The sequence below is a fragment of the Chanos chanos genome, chromosome 14 (genome assembly GCF_902362185.1).
Source record: "Chanos chanos chromosome 14, fChaCha1.1, whole genome shotgun sequence".
In the NCBI taxonomy this organism is placed as follows: Eukaryota; Metazoa; Chordata; class Actinopteri; order Gonorynchiformes; family Chanidae; genus Chanos; species Chanos chanos.
In genome coordinates this window covers 44,811-65,208 of record NC_044508.1, presented here as the reverse complement: position 1 = coordinate 65,208, position 20,398 = coordinate 44,811, and the positions used below count along the sequence as shown (strand labels likewise).

The 20,398-nt window shown below is 41.8% G+C and overlaps 1 protein-coding gene across 1 annotated transcript; it reads right to left on the bottom strand.

Annotated features, from left to right (window-relative positions):
- Positions 1–16,006: 16,006 nt before the first annotated feature.
- Positions 16,007–18,837, bottom strand: LOC115827783 (hypermethylated in cancer 2 protein-like). Its single transcript, XM_030791695.1, has 2 exons — positions 18,800–18,837; positions 16,007–17,593 (listed from the first exon to the last, which is right to left on the bottom strand). Exon 2 carries the CDS (start codon positions 17,554–17,556, stop codon positions 16,063–16,065), a length of 1,494 nt encoding a protein of 497 aa, XP_030647555.1. The 5' UTR covers positions 17,557–17,593; positions 18,800–18,837; the 3' UTR covers positions 16,007–16,062.
- Positions 18,838–20,398: the final 1,561 nt, after the last annotated feature.

Here is a 20,398-nt window from a genome sequence, read left to right as displayed (position 1 = left end):
GTTACAGTTGATTCGCCTGGAAACAGGGCGGACCTGGTCGCGCTGCTGTCCGGAAACAGGGCGGGACTGTTCTGTGGTAGCGACAACAAGAAAGTTTAGGTTGCCCAGGATTCTGAGTAAAATCTCGCTGGAATGAAGGTCCGTGTGAAATGTTCATCGTGCATTTGCTAGAAATCCTTGGCTACTAATGTTCTGTTGACCTATTCACACTATTGTCAATATCATCTGCTATAGACATATTAAAATGTAGTGTGACAGTATGAAATAACATAAAGATTTCAATAATAATGTGTATCAAACATGAAACATGAAACATACTATACCATCAGACTAGGATGTTGTTTTTCCATTTTTTCCCCACTTTCATTTAAAACAGCATAGACAGTGTTCACAGTTCACAGACTCTGAAAGATCAGATGCATTTCTTTTTTTAACAGTATTCGAAAGCTGAGACAGTTTGTGGCAACTGGAAAGACCAGATACAACAACAGTTTATGTTTTTGTTAATGCATGCATTTTGTTAAAGATGCTGGTTGTTGCACTCCTGGTTAACCAGGATGGGCTTCAGCCCCCTATGAGGGCACCTGAAATGTAAGACATGGAATACCATGAGGCTTGGAAATAACCCCACATGGAAGGTGCACAAGTTATTCTTTTCCTAGCCACACAAATTCAAGATTGTGACCAGGCGACAGCAATAGGTCCGCTGCATGTCACTGGGCTGCCGTTCACTATCCCTGGTTGCTGCAAGGGCAATTCAGACCTACGAATCTACATATTTTCTAAAAGATGATCTCATGAGGTTTTGAAATGACCCTCAAATTAAGGGTGCACAGGTTGTTTTCCCAGCAACTCATCTTCAGTTGCGTTAGTACATTTCACAAAAGTGCAGAGGACTCTTAAACCTCTTCATTTAATTCTAAATTCTAATGAGGTTCTAAATTCTAAATTAATTTTAATTTGTGTTATTTTGTTGTTTTTGTTTAAATGTATAGGCTCCTATTTTTACAGTCTTACAACTGTTTTAAAATGGAATACTACTTGTTATTTTGGCTTTTTTAGTGCTCCATGTTCCCCAAATCAACATCCATGCATTGGCTTTTATTCTGAAATTTACGTAAAATTTATCCGAAAACGCTAATATCCGGTTCCCCCCATTATTTGCGCTAGTTTCACACAGCTCCGTTCACTGTGCTGTACGGAAACAGGGTGGGACTGTTGGCTATATTGCCAAAATGCGCATTTCACCCAGATGCGGCCAACTGTGACCGGAGAGGCTCTCACACAGTGGCCAGTACATTAGGTACAGCTCTCTATTACAAGGTTTGATACTTCCATGGAGGTACGCTGGTATCATGCAGCTGCTGCAGATTGGATGGAGCTACATTCATTCCGTCTGCGCTGTACTAGGCTGAGGTCTGTGGACTGCGCGAGTCAGACAAATAAATTGAACTCAGATTCATGTTTATGGTCCTGTAAGCATTGTGACACAGAGTGTGCTTTGTGACTTGGTGCATTATCCTGGTGGAAATGTCAGTGTGGTGGAGGGTTGCACCTAATCACCAACACTGTTCAGATATGCTGTGGTATTCAAACATTGCTCCACTGGCTGCCACAGAAAAACTTCCTATCCAATATTACACTGTTATGACCCACCTGCACCACCGACTCCTGGCAGGAGAAGTCAGTGAACTCATGCTTACACCAGATCCTGACTCTGCCAGAGGTACGGTGTAGCAGGAACCAGAATTTGTCCAACCACCTCACAGTTTGCAGGTGCTGGTAATCAACTGCTCACCAAAGCCACTTCCTCTCTGTAACTTCAAGGCCCAGTTTTGCATGAAATGCCTAGGATAGCAGCGGTATACTGTAACTGTCTGTAGGAGTGACCCATTTTCTCTTTCAGTGGTATGCCTGATAAACTGGCCACTGAGGGTCCACAAATGAGTTTAGATTAATGATATGGTGAGAATGACGTCCAGGAGCTTTGATGAAATTATGGGATCAGTATTGTCTTCATTATGGTGTGACGGTTTTATGAAAGGGACACAATAACACAATAACTCACGATAACATTAGATGATCGTTGCCCGCATTAAACCATATTCAACGAAACAAACTTGAAACCTTAGTGTGTGTGTGTGTGTGTGTGTTTGTGTGTTAGTGTGTGTGTATGAATGACTGTGTGTATTTATTTAGCTTAGTTAGCTTGGATGCTGAGAAGGCTTCTTAGTTAGCTTTGATGCTGAAAAGGCTTCTGATTCAGTGAGTTGGCCTTTCTTATATAAAGTTCTTGAAAGATTGGTATGCACAAAAACTTTGGTAAGGGCATCCTTACGTTATATAGTAAACCATCAGCCCAAATAAAAATAAACGGGTACCTTTCAGACGCCGTCCTGTTACAGTGTGGATCGAGACATAGGTGCCCAATTTTATCGTTTTTTATTTGATCTTTTTAAGTAAGCCCTCATTTTCTGAATCGATGAACCTTTTAGAAACATTTGGTAGATATTTGGGAGGATGTTCATTTTAACAGTTGAAATTCGGACAATTAGAGATAGTGGTAATTTATTCCATCTTTCCAGACTGTCTTTTATTTCTTGTAGTAGGGGGGTGAAGTTCAGTTTGAATAATTCATTTAAATTTGGAGAAATGTGGATTCCGAGGTATGTAATAGATTTTGCTGTTGGTTTGAAAAGGGGGACCCCAGCCTCAGTATCCCGGTTGAGCTTGGTTATAGGCAGAATCTCTGATACACCCTACTGTAGTTACTGATCAGAGTTTGGACTGCTGGAAGTGAAGATGAGGGGTTTGTAATGTATAACAGAATGTCATCGGCATACAGACTGATTTTTTGGTGCTGATTGGATAGCTGAGATATGGTCACATTGCCATTGGGATTTCAAATTTAAACCAAGTTGTGTTTGAACTAATCGAGATGTAACTATATTAGTAATTAACCTACATAGCTAACGCATTACATACGAACTCGTGCAGATAGAACTGTCCATTGAATTCAAAGTCATTGTTACGGAGACTGATTTCTAATAATTGTAATATTGCCTGATCTGGGCGTTCTTTGTTTGGGTATTTTTGGAACCATTTTTGGATCGATTGTAAGCCCATTGTAGTGTCAATATTCTTATATAGATTGTCTACATCCATTGTGAATAGGAGAATTGGTTCCGTTAAACTAAGCCTTTCTATTTTACTGATGAAGTCAAATGTGTCTTTTATGTAGCTGGGGTGTTTAGTTGATAACGGGTTTAAGAAATAATCAATATATTCCGCTATCCTATAACTTTCACTGCCGCAATCTGATACTATCGGTCTGCCAGGTGGAATTGTATGGAATACTGTCCATGTTTCAGGCGGCTTGTGGACCTTAGGTAACAAGTAAAATTGTCGTGCTCGAGGAATTTTGTCCTCCTTGAGGTATTCGATTTGCCCTTTCGTGAGGAATTTGTGTTGTCCCAGGGTCTTGAGTATCCTAGGGTTAGGGTTAGGGTCAGGGTTAGGGTTAGGGTTAACCCTCATGAATACCAGTTTGATTTTCCAGGTGCTTTAACAATATGGTGTGATCGACTGTGTCGAATGCTGCACTCAGATCAAGAAGTATAAGAATTGAGGTATCATCAGCATCCATGGCTATTAAGAGATCATTAGTCACTCTGGCTTGTACGGTTTCAGTAGAATGCAAACACCTGAATCATGACTGAAGCACTTCAAACAGATTGTTGGAGGACATATGGGCAAAGAATTGAGCAGCCACAATGTTTTATTTTAGACAGAAGCAGGAGATTAGAGATCGGCCTGTTATCATTTAAGGCGAGCTGATTTGTTTAACTTAAATTGACTAATTTGAATATCACCAAACATTTTTTGTGAGAAACATTTAACAAAACCGTTTGCTCTAAAAGAGCTAGATTGAGGGGAGTAATTCTGGGTTAGTTTTGATTCTGTATCAAAAAGGAACCTCAAGTTTTTTTGTTAAGACTAGGGAAGGCAGATTTTGGTGTGGAGAGGGCACAGGTATAAACTGCTTCATGCCAGGCCAGACCTCTACTTTAGTGGCATGCCTGCTTCAGCACACATGTATCGTTATTAAACCAGGGTGTTGAATATTTATGCCTATTTTTTATAATTAATGGTGCGACCATATCTAATGCAATACAGACAGAGGTGGGAAGTAACGAAGTACAAAGCCACACATTCACCCAGCGGTGTTGGGGTTAACCCTAACCCTAACCCTAACCAACAGGAGGAAGGGTGACAGTGACGTGTGTCTGTTTTTTGGGCAGCCTCAGAAAAGAAGAAAAGTAAGTTGAGAGCAGTGAGAAAATGAGTTCCAGTCAGATTATAGAAGTTCACAGTAGTACAAGAGATATTCAAAAATCATTGCCATTCAGATCAGAAATGGTTGGTAATCCATTCCTGAACATCATGGCAAGAAACACCACTTGTATACTGATTATGTTTCTTTCACGTTTACTCTGGTGTGTCCATAATAAAGAGAGAGAGGGAGAGAGAATGGTCAGAGAGACAGGAGTGTAACCTAAGAGAATGGTCAGAGAGACAGGAGTATAACCTAAGAGAATGGTCAGAGAGACAGGAGTGTAACCTAAGAGAATGGTCAGAGAGACAGGAGTGTAACCTAAGAGAATGGTCAGAGAGACAGGAGTATAACCTAAGAGAATGGTCAGAGAGACAGGAGTGTAACCTAAGAGAATGGTCAGAGAGACAGGAGTGTAACCTAAGAGAATGGTCAGAGAGACAGGAGTATAACCTAAGAGAATGGTCAGAGAGACAGGAGTGTAACCTAAGAGAATGGTCAGAGAGACAGGAGTGTAACCTAAGAGAATGGTCAGAGAGACAGGAGTGTAACCTGGACACTAATGAGAGAATGGTCAGAGAGACAGGAGTGTAACCTGGACACTAATGAGAGAATGGTCAGAGAGACAGGAGTGTAACCTGGACACTAATAAGAGAATGGTCAGAGAGACAGGAGTGTAACCTGGACACTAATGAGAGAATGGTCAGAGAGACAGGAGTGTAACCTGGACACTAATGAGAGAATGGTCAGAGAGACAGGAGTGTAACCTGGACACTAATGAGAGAATGGTCAGAGAGACAGGAGTGTAACCTGGACACTAATAAGAGAATGGTCAGAGAGACAGGAGTGTAACCTGGACACTAATGAGAGAATGGTCAGAGAGACAGGAGTGTAACCTGGACACTAATGAGAGAATGGTCAGAGAGACAGGAGTGTAACCTGGACACTAATGAGAGAATGGTCAGAGAGACAGGAGTGTAACCTGGACACTAATGAGAGAATGGTCAGAGAGACAGGAGTGTAACCTGGACACTAATGAGAGAATGGTCAGAGAGACAGGAGTGTAACCTGGACACTAATGAGAGAATGGTCAGAGAGACAGGAGTGTAACCTGGACACTAATGAGAGAATGGTCAGAGAGACAGGAGTGTAACCTGGACACTAATGAGAGAATGGTCAGAGAGACAGGAGTGTAACCTGGACACTAATGAGAGAATGGTCAGAGAGACAGGAGTGTAACCTGGACACTAATGAGAGAATGGTCAGAGAGGGCAGCGGAGGGGGGAGAAACAATTCCGTGAGAGGTATGTAGTCCCTGAGCTAGAATAAGATCTAAAGTGTTGCCACTGATATGAGTTGGTCTGTGCATATATTGGTTAAAGCCAAAAGTGTGTATGATAGCTGTAAACACTTTATTTAGTGAATCAGAACTGTTACTGATGTGGATATTAAAGTCTCCCAGTATCAGGATTTTATCCACTCTAGATAGAATAACAGAGATTAATTCAGAGAACTCATCTAGAAATTGACTGTACTAAGGGTGTTAGGAGAAATATTCAGCATTTTAAATTAGTGCTACACCCCCTCCTTTCTTTGTTGCCATAGCAACATAAGAAAAGGAATAGTTAGAGGGTGAAGCTTCATTTAAAGGGAAAAAACCCCCATCTGGCTTTAGCCAAGTTTCACACAAATCCATCTTGTCAAGGCTGAGATCACGGATCAGGTCACTGACCAGCAATGCCTTATGTGAAAGTGATCTGATATTAATAAAACCTAACTTCAGCGTCACCAGGCTTACGGCGCTCATATCGGAGGAGGGAGTCAGCTGAATTGGAACTAAGTTGTTGTGAGATATGGTCTGTGTGACTCTAGACCGAGGTGAGCTGCGTGCGTGTGAAAGCACATGGGAGAAGCCAGATTGTTGCTGTCAGAGGGATAACCAGAGTCCAAGTTATGCCATACAACTAAGGTACAGTGAGGACTAGGACGATTAGAGAGGGGAGTAGTCTCCGCTGAGGTCTCTCCACTAACTGAATCACTAGTCATATTAATCTTAACCTTAGGGTGGGGGAGAGGAGTTATTGACTTGTGGGCCTCTGAGGGCTTTTCCTTAGCAAGTTCTCTAATCACCTGTGACCTGGCCTGCTCTAGCCACATGTGTCATGCCTGACTCAAACATTTATCTGTGTTGCCTGATAGGAACAGTGGCACTTACTAAAGCACACTCCATTAAACTTTGAATAATGACCTTTATAGTAAACCTAAATGTTATCAACGTATTGACAGAATGGCAAATATATGAGTCCTTTTCAGCAGGCAATGATCAAAACTGATACAACTGATATAAATATGATCAGGCTGATGGGACAAGCTGTGAGGACAGGTCTGGTGTTCAACAGTGACCAATGCACAATAAAACAGAATCATTTCATCCCATGACAGTCTGTATACAGATAATGGTATCAGACCAGACTGATCTAAGGTCTGAGACATATAAAAAAGCCAGCCCTCCAAAACAAGGATGATTTGCCCAGATTCATGTACAGGCTGAATTACCTGTGACCGTGTATACCAAAGTCTGCCAAAAAAGCCCGCTCCCCATGAGGATTACTGAAAACTAGAAGACCGTGTACACGACACCGTAACCATCAGAAATGCTCTGAGGATGCAGATCATTCCCTACACAGCTGTGACATTGACTTGGTGGTTGCATGGTGGCAGATGTCACACTGGCACTGGTGAATCCTGCACAACAATGTTGCTGGGGCCTCTGCACATGCAGTGTCACTGCTGAAATGAGAGTGGACAGTGTCACTGCTGAGATGAGAGTGGACAGTGTCACTGCTGAGATGAGAGTGGACAGTGTCACTGCTGAAATGAGAGTGGACAGTGTCACTGCTGAGACGAGAGTGGACAGTGTCACTGCTGAGATGAGAGTGGACAGTGTCACTGCTGAAATGAGAGTGGACAGTGTCACTGCTGAGACAAGAGTGGACAGTGTCACTGCTGAGACAAGAGTGGACAGTGTCACTGCTGAGACGAGAGTGGACAGTGTCACTGCTGAGACGAGAGTGGACAGTGTCACTGCTGAGACAAGAGTGGACAGTGTCACTGCTGAGACAAGAGTGGACAGTGTCACTGCTGAGACGAGAGTGGACAGTGTCAGTGCTGAGATGAGATTGGACAGTGTCACTGCTGAGACGAGAGTGGACAGTGTCACTGCTGAAATGAGAGTGGACAGTGTCACTGCTGAGATGAGAGTGGACAGTGTCACTGCTGAAATGAGAGTGGACAGTGTCACTGCTGAGACAAGAGTGGACAGTGTCACTGCTGAGACAAGAGTGGACAGTGTCACTGCTGAAATGAGAGTGGACAGTGTCACTGCTGAGATGAGAGTGGACAGTGTCACTGCTGAAATGAGAGTGGACAGTGTCACTGCTGAGATGAGAGTGGACAGTGTCACTGCTGAGACAAGAGTGGACAGTGTCACTGCTGAGATGAGAGTGGACAGTGTCACTGCTGAGACAAGAGTGGACAGTGTCACTGCTGAAATGAGAGTGGACAGTGTCACTGCTGAGATGAGAGTGGACAGTGTCACTGCTGAGACGAGAGTGGACAGTGTCACTGCTGAAATGAGAGTGGACAGTGTCACTGCTGAGACGAGAGTGGACAGTGTCACTGCTGAAATGAGAGTGGACAGTGTCACTGCTGAGATGAGAGTGGACAGTGTCACTGCTGAAATGAGAGTGGACAGTGTCACTGCTGAGATGAGAGTGGACAGTGTCACTGCTGAAATGAGAGTGGACAGTGTCACTGCTGAGACGAGAGTGGACAGTGTCACTGCTGAGACAAGAGTGGACAGTGTCACTGCTGAAATGAGAGTGGACAGTGTCACTGCTGAGACGAGAGTGGACAGTGTCACTGCTGAGACGAGAGTGGACAGTGTCACTGCTGAGACAAGAGTGGACAGTGTCACTGCTGAGACGAGAGTGGACAGTGTCACTGCTGAGATGAGAGTGGACAGTGTCACTGCTGAGATGAGAGTGGACAGTGTCACTGCTGAAATGAGAGTGGACAGTGTCACTGCTGAGATGAGAGTGGACAGTGTCACTGCTGAAATGAGAGTGGACAGTGTCACTGCTGAGATGAGAGTGGACAGTGTCACTGCTGAGATGAGAGTGGACAGTGTCACTGCTGAAATGAGAGTGGACAGTGTCACTGCTGAGACAAGAGTGGACAGTGTCACTGCTGAAATGAGAGTGGACAGTGTCACTGCTGAGATGAGAGTGGACAGTGTCACTGCTGAAATGAGAGTGGACAGTGTCACTGCTGAAATGAGAGTGGACAGTGTCACTGCTGAGACGAGAGTGGACAGTGTCACTGCTGAGACAAGAGTGGACAGTGTCACTGCTGAAATGAGAGTGGACAGTGTCACTGCTGAAATGAGAGTGGACAGTGTCACTGCTGAGATGAGAGTGGACAGTGTCACTGCTGAGACAAGAGTGGACAGTGTCACTGCTGAAATGAGAGTGGACAGTGTCACTGCTGAGACGAGAGTGGACAGTGTCACTGCTGAGATGAGAGTGGACAGTGTCACTGCTGAGATGAGAGTGGACAGTGTCACTGCTGAGATGAGAGTGGACAGTGTCACTGCTGAAATGAGAGTGGACAGTGTCACTGCTGAAATGAGAGTGGACAGTGTCACTGCTGAGATGAGAGTGGACAGTGTCACTGCTGAAATGAGAGTGGACAGTGTCACTGCTGAGACGAGAGTGGACAGTGTCACTGCTGAGACAAGAGTGGACAGTGTCACTGCTGAAATGAGAGTGGACAGTGTCACTGCTGAAATGAGAGTGGACAGTGTCACTGCTGAGACGAGAGTGGACAGTGTCACTGCTGAAATGAGAGTGGACAGTGTCACTGCTGAGACGAGAGTGGACAGTGTCACTGCTGAGACGAGAGTGGACAGTGTCACTGCTGAAATGAGAGTGGACAGTGTCACTGCTGAGATGAGAGTGGACAGTGTCACTGCTGAGATGAGAGTGGACAGTGTCACTGCTGAAATGAGAGTGGACAGTGTCACTGCTGAGACAAGAGTGGACAGTGTCACTGCTGAAATGAGAGTGGACAGTGTCACTGCTGAGACGAGAGTGGACAGTGTCACTGCTGAAATGAGAGTGGACAGTGTCACTGCTGAAATGAGAGTGGACAGTGTCACTGCTGAGATGAGAGTGGACAGTGTCACTGCTGAAATGAGAGTGGACAGTGTCACTGCTGAGATGAGAGTGGACAGTGTCACTGCTGAAATGAGAGTGGACAGTGTCACTGCTGAGACGAGAGTGGACAGTGTCACTGCTGAGACAAGAGTGGACAGTGTCACTGCTGAAATGAGAGTGGACAGTGTCACTGCTGAGACGAGAGTGGACAGTGTCACTGCTGAGACGAGAGTGGACAGTGTCACTGCTGAGACAAGAGTGGACAGTGTCACTGCTGAGACGAGAGTGGACAGTGTCACTGCTGAGATGAGAGTGGACAGTGTCACTGCTGAGATGAGAGTGGACAGTGTCACTGCTGAAATGAGAGTGGACAGTGTCACTGCTGAGACGAGAGTGGACAGTGTCACTGCTGAGACAAGAGTGGACAGTGTCACTGCTGAGACGAGAGTGGACAGTGTCACTGCTGAGATGAGAGTGGACAGTGTCACTGCTGAGATGAGAGTGGACAGTGTCACTGCTGAAATGAGAGTGGACAGTGTCACTGCTGAGATGAGAGTGGACAGTGTCACTGCTGAAATGAGAGTGGACAGTGTCACTGCTGAGATGAGAGTGGACAGTGTCACTGCTGAAATGAGAGTGGACAGTGTCACTGCTGAAATGAGAGTGGAAAGTGACCATTGATGAAGGGTCAAAGAGATGGCATTAATATATATGAACAAAATGAATCATTTTATAAATGTCACACATGGAACAATAGCAGTTCGTAAAAATGTGTTTATTCAGCTAATTCTGACAGGAAAAAAGCACCTTGCACATCAAAATATAAACCCTCTTTCTATACTCCGTTTTATGGCTAATTCATTCCAGCTCTTAGTTTTTTTTTTTTAGATTGTTCAGAGATGAGTGATGCTCACCATGCTAAAATCCCACCCCCCTCTCCTCTCTACATAGACTCATCTATCCATCAGGGAATTATTCTCAATGAGAATGAAAATGGTTCACTAATAATATGAGAATGAATATAGGAGTAGCTCAGGGGTGAAACAGCCCTGTAACACTGTTCATATTTCAGAAGGGGAGGGGCCTACAGCCGTTATTTTTCTTATTTCATCTGTTAAGTGCTGCTACTCCAATAATGCTCTCCTTCCCTCCCTCATCTCCTGCATGGCTGTGGCTCATCTGTTCGAGCATGAGAGTCTGGTTTGAATGTGGCTACTTTCTTCTTAGGTGTGCCCCCCCCCCCCCCCCCCCTGTCATCTCTCTCTTCATCGTCATCCCGATGGCTGCTGTGGCTTCGTGGCTTCCTGCGCTGCTGTGGCTGTGTCATCCACCCCAGCTGAGCCCCATCCTGTCTTGTCATTCTTCATACTGCCGACTAGTTGTGTTGTCATGTTGATTATCACTGTGTTGTTTGTAATTTGCCAACTGGGTTGGCACATATTGCACACCTGGCTGGCCTGGAAGGGGTCTCCTCTCTCTGTGGTCCTTCTCAAGATTTCTCCTGTTTTTCCCCTAGCATCTGGGTTTTTTGAGGAGTTTTTTCTTGCCCGCTATGAGGATCAAGTCAGGGGGTGCCACCCTGCTCTGTTTGTTGTAATCCTGTGGGCATGTAAAGCCCTTTGAGACTGTAAACAGTGATATTGGGCTTTAAATAAACTTAAACTTGAAACTTAATAATAGGGGGAGGGTCCTACAGCTGTTAATAATAGGGGGAGGGGCCAACAGCTAGGAAATAATTCCTGTGTAGAAATAAGGTCTTGTGCTAGACCTACTACTAATGAATGTCCTCTGAGCCAGATTTGACATGTGTGACAGAGACCAGAGTGAGTACAGTATGGACACACCTTACAAAAGTTATGACAGTCATTTTTACCTGTCCAAATATTCATTATCTAATTTCATTCATGTAATTGGATTAAAATTAGGACTGAGGGCAAGGGACCTTTTTAGAGCTTCTTAATATATCAGGTATGAAAAGTTAATAATTACCATCTCATGTGATGATCTAATTATTTACTTATATATATATATATACACACACACACACACACACACACACATATATATATACATATACAAACACACATATATATATATACGCAATTAAAATCTAAGTCTAATCTGTTCATTATGCATTCGTAACACACAAAGGCACAAAGAGATTCCATTTCCATCAGGCATTTAATTATGAGATAATACAGTTTATCATATTATACAGTAAGGGTGGCATGGCATTTTAAAAGATATATTTCATTAAAAAAAAAAAAAAACATTTTTATGGTTTACATTTGTCAGTCTAAGTGTGTGTGCGAAGACTGGAGTCATAACATGTTAAAAACAGTGACTGGCAGTTTAAAAAACACACAACAGATAACAATCCAAGGACGTCATCTTATCTGGATGTATATTTGACCTAATGCAATGGGGCTCTCTTGTAATACAGCTGCTTAACCTGACAAATAAAGAAATAAGAAAAACAAATTACAGAAGTAATACAGTCCACAGCTGACGATAGATACGAATAAAAAAAGAATTTACTGTGAAGTTAAAAATATGTATCTTCTCCATGCACTGGGAAAGTAATCACAGCATGGAAATTTGTCCTGTCCCACTGCCCAAAGATTACATTGGCTCAGTGAGCAGGGTTTGTCAGATTTACAGTTCCAGTTTTTAAAGAACATAACCTGTTGTTATTTATTTTGGGTTGGGTTCCTCGATACTCTGTTAAACAAAGTAAAAGAGGAATGTCTTAACACATTCTGCATATGATACAAACATGATATAAATCAAGAGCAGTTCCTCAGCTATCAGACAAACTGTTTCACCAGTGATTTGATCCTATATTTCAATCCACCATCAGCAAACTACAGCACATTATAGTTTCCCTTAGAAAAATACATTAATAAGAATGGCAAAAATAATAATTGCTTTTGTTAGGCAACACCCAGGCTGAGGTAAAACAACAAAGCAACATGAACTGACTAATATTTAGATTTCTATGCACAGTGTGTGCTAACTGCAGTCCCTGTTAGTGCCCCTCTGTGCTCAGTGGGTATGGACAAACAGCTTTAAAGGCTGGTGTGAGAAGATTATACTGACTGTCTACAGGCCTTGGACTGTCTGCCCACAGAGACTTAAACACAAAATGTTGAATAGATTCACATACACACAACTCTCAGAACAGATTATTACAACTAACAACTTGGTTTTGTATTATTATGGAAAGAATTAAAAGATCAGAACTGTATTTGTACCATTTCAATCCAAAACCAAAGACAGAAATAACTATGTTATCTTAACAAAGTGTGCTTTGGTAGGAATAACCACTTACACAGCATGCTGAGGAAATACTGCATTAATATACAGCAGCCAGTCAGGTAATGTGGAGAGCAGGTTGGGTCTTGAACTGCTCTACCTGACTGATAAGTGTATTTAGAGTGCATTTTCATATTTTAAACTAACCCCATGCAAAACTGATGATCCTGAGAACATTTTAAAAACATCGTCCTGATCCACCTACATTTCCGTAAACTGTGAAAACATGGATTTATTATGTGAAATTCTTATGTTTCTAGAGAGCACCTGCTTCAAAGCGCAAGACTGTCACACTAATAACATGTAAACCTGTGATTTCTTCTGTCTCACACTAATAACATGTAAACTTGTGATTTCTAACACCATATCTGTGCTTTAGTATAGAGGTAGTGGAACTATGATTTACTTTGCCCATAGCAACTGCAACCATTGAACAACATTGTGTTCAACACTTTCCACAGCCTGAGTGAAATTCCTCATTTATGTCATAGGTCTTTTATATATTACCATAATTGATACACAACTAATAAAGATGCAAACTGGAATAGCACTTACTGTTAATGAAAATGAATAATTTTACATTTAGCCCAGGGTCTAAACCTAACGACCAAAGCATCAGAGCCAAGTGAATGTCAGTCATACCGGGTTAACCCTAACCCTAACCCTAAACACACAGTATAACAGCTCCTAAGCTCTCATTTTCACTGAGGCTAATATCACCCTGAAGTCAGCTGACAGCATTGTCATAGTAAAGTCACAGGCATATGGTTTGTGAAAAAATTTAACAATAACAATAATCACAATTCCAGAAAAAAAATGGAAATCTAGTAATACTCACTTAACTTGACATTATAACAGCGCCCCCCCCCCCCCCCCCACACACACACAGAGTGTTATGAAAGGGTAGGATTTGGAAAAAGCCCATCAACACTAAAATAGTAACAAGATTTGCCTGACAGAGTCCAATGCCCATGTCCCCAGTATTCCAGATTTTGATCGGCAGTGCCACAGAGAATAATTTGCTACAAAAGAACCCAAAATAAAATTAAAAAAATAAGAAGAATTATTACTAGCATTATTCACCATCATCCACAATGATACATCATTTAAAAAGCAAGACTGTCCATCGTTATCAAACACACAGAAAAAAAGGAAAAAGTCTTTTTCTCTGTGTTTGCTGTACTCCAACATGTTTCATTTAACTGCAGTGTGTACACAAACTAAGCTACACAAACACATGAAACCACAGTAAAAGTGAAATAAACATTAAATATACTACAGCGGGTCGTAAAGGTCCCTGGCTATTGCGGTCTGTATAGTCTTCAGTTCTGTGTTCAATGCATTTGCAGTGTTTCCCAGCATGATGAGGTAGATTAGTGCCAATGCTTAGCATGGACAGACGGGCTGTGAAAGGCCAGTTTATAAAACCTAACATGCCATGACTTTTTTAAGCACAATCATGTTTTCATGTGTTTTATGAAGGTAATATGGTATGACTGACTATACGCATGCCTGTGTTTTTTGTAACTGTCAAAAGGCCTTGTAGAACTTTTTTGTTCCAATATATTCATACTCACTAAATACATTTTGCTATAACATTTTGACCCAATAAAAAGATTGGTCATAAAAAAATATTTCAATCATACTTCTCCCTTTTTGGTCTGTAGTAATGACTAAATGCAAAGTTATTATGTCCCAAGCACAATGATACTCTATGAGGAACAATTTAAGACTGCTACAGAGTTCACATGCAAACGCACTGGGTTTACTCATCACCCCCCAGACCGTGTTTCACCATAACTTAAACCATTAGTGGAAGCTCTGAGAACAGAATGGTTGAAACGGTTAAAAAAAAAAAAAAAGAACCTAGGAGTGAACACGAGAGGAAAAATATTACATCCATATTACAAGAACAAAGCTTTGGATGTAAATCCAAAGTACCACATACACCACACCTTGTTTACATTTATTTGGACATTCAATATTTCTTTGGAATTGTGCAATATGTACTATCAACCTCTGCTTTTCAAAGGCCAATACCTGATTCCAGACTAAATGGTGCTATGCATTCAGTGGTCAGTCTTGCCAGGCTATGATGATTATATCAAGTGCACAAAATAAAATAAAGTAAACACACTTTACCTGGCCATTCATCATCATAAAGCTGTCACTAACCAAAAGTCTAACTGGTCAAAGGGGTTTGGTGATTTCCTATACCCGAAGGCAGGAATAAAACATTCTGTGTCATTAGGAGAATGTATGCTGAGCCCACAGCAGAGCTCTGTTGTGATTTCAGCCGAAAACCCAAGAACATTTTGGCTTTAACTGCATTTTTCTCAGAATATCTGTGTCAACTGGATAATTGTATTAATATAAGAATTTAATTTACCTGAAAATATTCAGGAATGTGACAGTTTACCAGTTGGTCCAGCAAAAGGAAAAGAAACAACAAAACAAAAAAGAACAGTAGTTTTGTCTTAACTTTTAAATGCTAGAAGCAGAAAACTGTGTTTTGACCTGTGGACAGTTATTTTCTGTGTCTGTATTTTACACAATCACATTTTTAAACATTCACCTAATAAAACATCAAATCATTAAGAGGTAGTCAAGTTTATAACTTTACACAAACAGTACGTCCTGAAAACTAAACCGTAAAAAACAACTGTTGAGGCATGTCTGAAATAAAAACCCTGGTGGCAAAAAAAGCCAAAATGTCTAATTACAAACATTCACGAACATTCATCATCAATATTTATGAGGAGTGTTCTTCAAAAAAAGTATATGCTTCTGAGAAGAAAACTGCAAAGTTCAACAATGTGACACAGATCACATTTCACTAATTCGAATGTTAAAAATTCTCTGAAAAGATGAATTTTATGACTTTGGCAATGATCTGACTACAGAGGTAATTCTGAACTGTTTTATCCTTGAGAAACAAAATGCATTTCACCCACCCTAAAAGCTTGTTAACTGAAAATCTAAAACAAAAACTGATAAAATTGAATTTTTTTTGAACAAAACAATATACTTGATGTAGGATTAAAAAGGAGTCTCTCCAGAAGGGAGGGGCCAAGCATTTCAGACGAGTGACAGAGAAGATGTCGACCTCTAAATCTGAGAGGACAACAAAAGCTGAGAGAAAACCTAATATCTCGCCTGACATGAAGTGAATCCAGTGCTACAATTCTTTGGCTCGCCCTATGCTGATGAGGTATGCATTCGTAAGTGACTGATGAGGTTTCGCTGTTGTGTAAACTTCCCTCCACAGATCTGACACTCGTATGGTTTTTCTCCTGAGTGCACACGCATGTGCTCCGTTAAACGGTACTGCCTTGTGAAGCGCATGCCGCACTCCTCGCATGCAAATGGCTTGAGGCCGAGGTGACTACGCATGTGGCGTGTCATGGTGCCACGCTGTGTGAACATTTTTCCACAAATATCACAGGAGAAGGAGCGACAAAGCCAGTGAGTCTTCTCATGCTGCTGCAGGGTGGCTGGGTCTTTATAGGACCTTGAACAGCTGGTGCATTGGAATGGACGCAGATCAGAGACTTCAACAGCTGGTTTGGATGCTGTGGAGGGAAGATCCTTGACTTCATCTTCCTCATCACCCTCTTCCTCTTCTTCCTCTTTCATATGAATATCCTCATCCACATGACTCTGCACATGGGAGTTGAGTTTTTCTGCTGTGGGAAAACCTTTCCCACACGGTATGCAAACATAAAGGTTGTCGTTCAGTGAGGGTTTCGGAAAAGTCCCACGGCGATAAACATAATTAACTTTGGCTTTGCACAGCTTTCGGTCTTCTGAACCTTTACCCCCATAATCTTTCACTTCTCTACATGGATCTGAGGAGGAAAAGAAGCCCTGAGTAGAGTGACTAGCTACCCTGCATCCATTAACCATATAAACATCTCTAGAAGATTCTTTTTCACAAACGTTCTTCTCTTTCACATTTCCATCTGCGAGGAGCTCCTCCTCCTCCTCCTTCTGTGGCTTACTCTTGACCTCTGACCTTAAAGGGGCGGAGCCAATTTTGCAATTTCCCACAACTGCACCGGAGGACTGAGGGGGCTCCTGGGCCATGACATCATCGATGCTTTTCTTTGACAGATCCAACCCCAAATCATCCTGCTTGTTGCTCACATTACACTGGCTATTTTCAAGATTTTTCTTCTTATGAGAGACTAACATCTCATAGTCTAACAGAGGTTCTTTGTCCTCCAGTCTGAGTGAGTTTGGTGATGCGGGAGGAAAAGGGGTTAGAGGGGATAAAAGCTTCGGTTTACGGGAAAAATTCCCACCAGTTGACCGACTTTGGATCATCCCATTTTGACTGAGCCTGCTTTCACATAAAGCAGCCAGATCAGAGAGTTGGAGGTAGTTTGCAGCAGATAAAAGGGCTTTTAATTTCTGCTCTCCTTCCTTCTGCTCAAAATCTTCCAACCTGCCTGTATAAATAAAGTCCAGCGTGTGTTGGAATACAGCCGGCTCCACCATCTCTGTATCCAGACTGATGAGGTTGTCGTGAAGGACAAGCGACTTGAAGTAGTTGCTGCTGGCAGCGAGGACACTTTTATGCGCTCTGAAGAGCGAGTTTTCCACCAAAATGATGACGTCACACAGGAGGCCCTTGGAGCGCTGCTGGTTGAGCTGAAGCAGAAGCTGCTGGGCGTAATTTGGAAGCTCCATCTTCAGCCCTTTCCATTCAAACAGTTTCCACTGATCACTGTGGATGAGAGAAAAAACATTACGTTGTATTCACATGAATATACAGGAGACTGCCTCTGAAACAAATGTTAGAAGTCGTGGCAAGCAAAAATTAGCCAAAAAAAGATTAAACAAAGGCCCCTATGGCCGTGTAAACAATAGGACTAAGCAGTGTGTGAAAAGCTCCTTGTGTTGACAGTATACACAGTAAATAACATCGAATGCCATACTGTTGATCTCCACCCAGTTCATCTAAGACTTCTGCTGAGGACAAAGCTACTATTGAGATAGTTATTTAAATTGCTTACATAGTGAAATAAATGAACTCTGAATTGTGTGATCTCTAACGGAAACATTAACCACTGTCAGAGATCAACTTGCATCAATACAGTAACTCTAAATAAGCACCAGCTGGTTTTCATGTAAGGCGGAGTAAACATTACTTCTGTTTCCTGTATTGATTAATGCTCATTACCATTAGTACTTACTAACTACAGGCCAGGGAAATGTGAGGGCAGTTACAGCCATTTCATGTATTACCTACTTGATTTATATCACTCAGCACTGAACTGCAATAATGTTCATTGATTTAAACATTCATAATTTCTTGATGTGAAAAATCACCTCACTTGTCCTCAGCTTTGTCCTTACACTGAGGCTCACGAGCGGGGCTACCCATATCAGAACGTAAACATTCCAAAAAGAGACTACTGTGTGTGGAGTGTATTATCTCATAAATAAAAACAAGCAGTAAAGCCCTGCAGGTTAAAAGTACTTCCGCCACATCATAACATGTACCAATAAGAACGAAAACACTATGCTTTCAGAAAGAGAGCGAGACAGCTGCGACAACCGAAGGACAAACCTGAATGTTACGATATAATCACCTCCAAGCAACCGCAACTAATATTAAACTTGCCGTTCGTATCCCGAAAGACGGTACCCTTCGTAGCGAACTGTTTCACACTGTAGTGTCCTGATGTAAAAATGCTGATACCTTAAACGTGTGCGCAGCACTGCGAGTTAGTCGAACAGAAAAAAATTAATTCACCTTGTCAAGCTGGTAGTGCTAGACATGGAAGCAAGCTATACCTGTGAAACAACGTTTAGTTAATGTGACAACATGCATTCAGCTAATCATTGCACGGTCAGATCTACCAAAACGGACATATGGAACAACATTTAGAGATGTGACAAAAGATGAGCACATATTTAATGCAGATACCTTTAGACCGGGGCAGGAGATTCCTCCGCTTACCATCCTTACACATTGATTCTACTGCCATCAAAACGCCATCTTGGCAGCTTCTGACGTAAAGCCGTACGACCTCTGACCTAATTTGGTAAGCGTGAAGGGAGAGCGTAAACAACCCAGCAGCAGTTACCTGATACCTGCACTTATCGGTATGCCTCGCGAGAGAAGAGTGAACCATTTTCAGTCAGAGCGTCCTATTCATTTGATTTGTTATGTTTTCACTGTCCACACAAGACACTGATTAATTCCTAAGTTGAAAAAAAAAAGAGTACCGTATTCCTTTGGTTCAGACCATACATATGGCACCATTTAATTCAGTATCTAAAACAGGCATAGTTACGGTCTTTCTACATTCAGTAATTACAGTAAAATGTCATTTTAATTTCTCAAAATAAATGCTTTTACCTATTCACACAAATGTTGTAATACGCAACATCTGAATAAATTTTAATAAAAATAAATGAAATATAAAGATATTATTTGGGATTTTTTGACAGGAATGATGACCTCAGTGGTCAAGTCTTCTCCACTGGTGATGTTTCATGAGGAATAGTGGATAAAGTGATGTACACACTAGGTGTTGAGGGAAAGATGTCATTAGCTGTAATGTTAGTGCATTGGTTTGGCTTCAAAGATGAACACCCCTAAGTAAGCTGATTGTAAATATTAGTTTTTGTTTTCTTGCAAAGAGTCTCATTAAGTCCAAGGAGAGCATACAAAGAGGTACAGATTTGTTGGGTTGCAGTAAAATGTCTGAATGTCTTATGTTAGAATGCAGGAGCTCTGCACGTGAATTTGACTGGGAATGTGTGGTAATAGATTAGCTTGTGTATCTTTAAGGTACATCACAGAATTTTTTAAAAAAATGGTTTATACAAAGTGTTATTTATTAATATTTTATTAGTTTTCAAAAATACACATTTCATGTAATGAAACCCGAACTCAAGGTTTCATTACAACATAAAATGAACATAAAATGAAATGCAGAGGATAGCTGAAATAGTAACTTGAACAAAGCTTGAACTCTGTTTTTTTTTATTAACTAAAGTTCCTCTGCTTATTTGGACTAATTTTAATGCCATTACTTTCCTCCTATTTCAAATTCACATTCACATTCAAATTTACAGCAAATCAATCAAATTTGGACAGCACCTGGGGCAGGGTCCGTGTCAGCGGGGGTCAGGGGCCCATGGGCCCATGGGTAAGTTCTACCGCTGTAGGGAAGAAGCTGCTTTTGTGGCTTGTGTGTAACAGTAGTGCTTTACCTTCTCTCTCTCTCTCTCTCTGCATTGTGTTGTATTAATAGCAAATCAGGTAAGGCCACAACTGGACTGGGTCTACTGGGCTTTTATTGCTCACTCTGATGGAGTGTCACAGCTTCTGCCAACCCAACCAGGCAAACCACATTTTAAAAACTACGGAAAAGAAAATATTCGCCACGCACATGATAAAAAGGCTGACTACTTTGAATTGGTTAAAGCATTAGAACCGTAGACTGCATCCTCAGATGCTAGCTAATTAACCTCTCACTACACCCGTTACAACTCAAGCATATAAAGTGGGAAACTG

What these genes read in the sequence shown, in the direction of transcription:
- LOC115827783 (XM_030791695.1), bottom strand. Translation starts at nt 17,556, where the DNA reads ATGGAGCTTCCAAATTACGCCCAGCAGCTTCTGCTTCAGCTCAACCAG.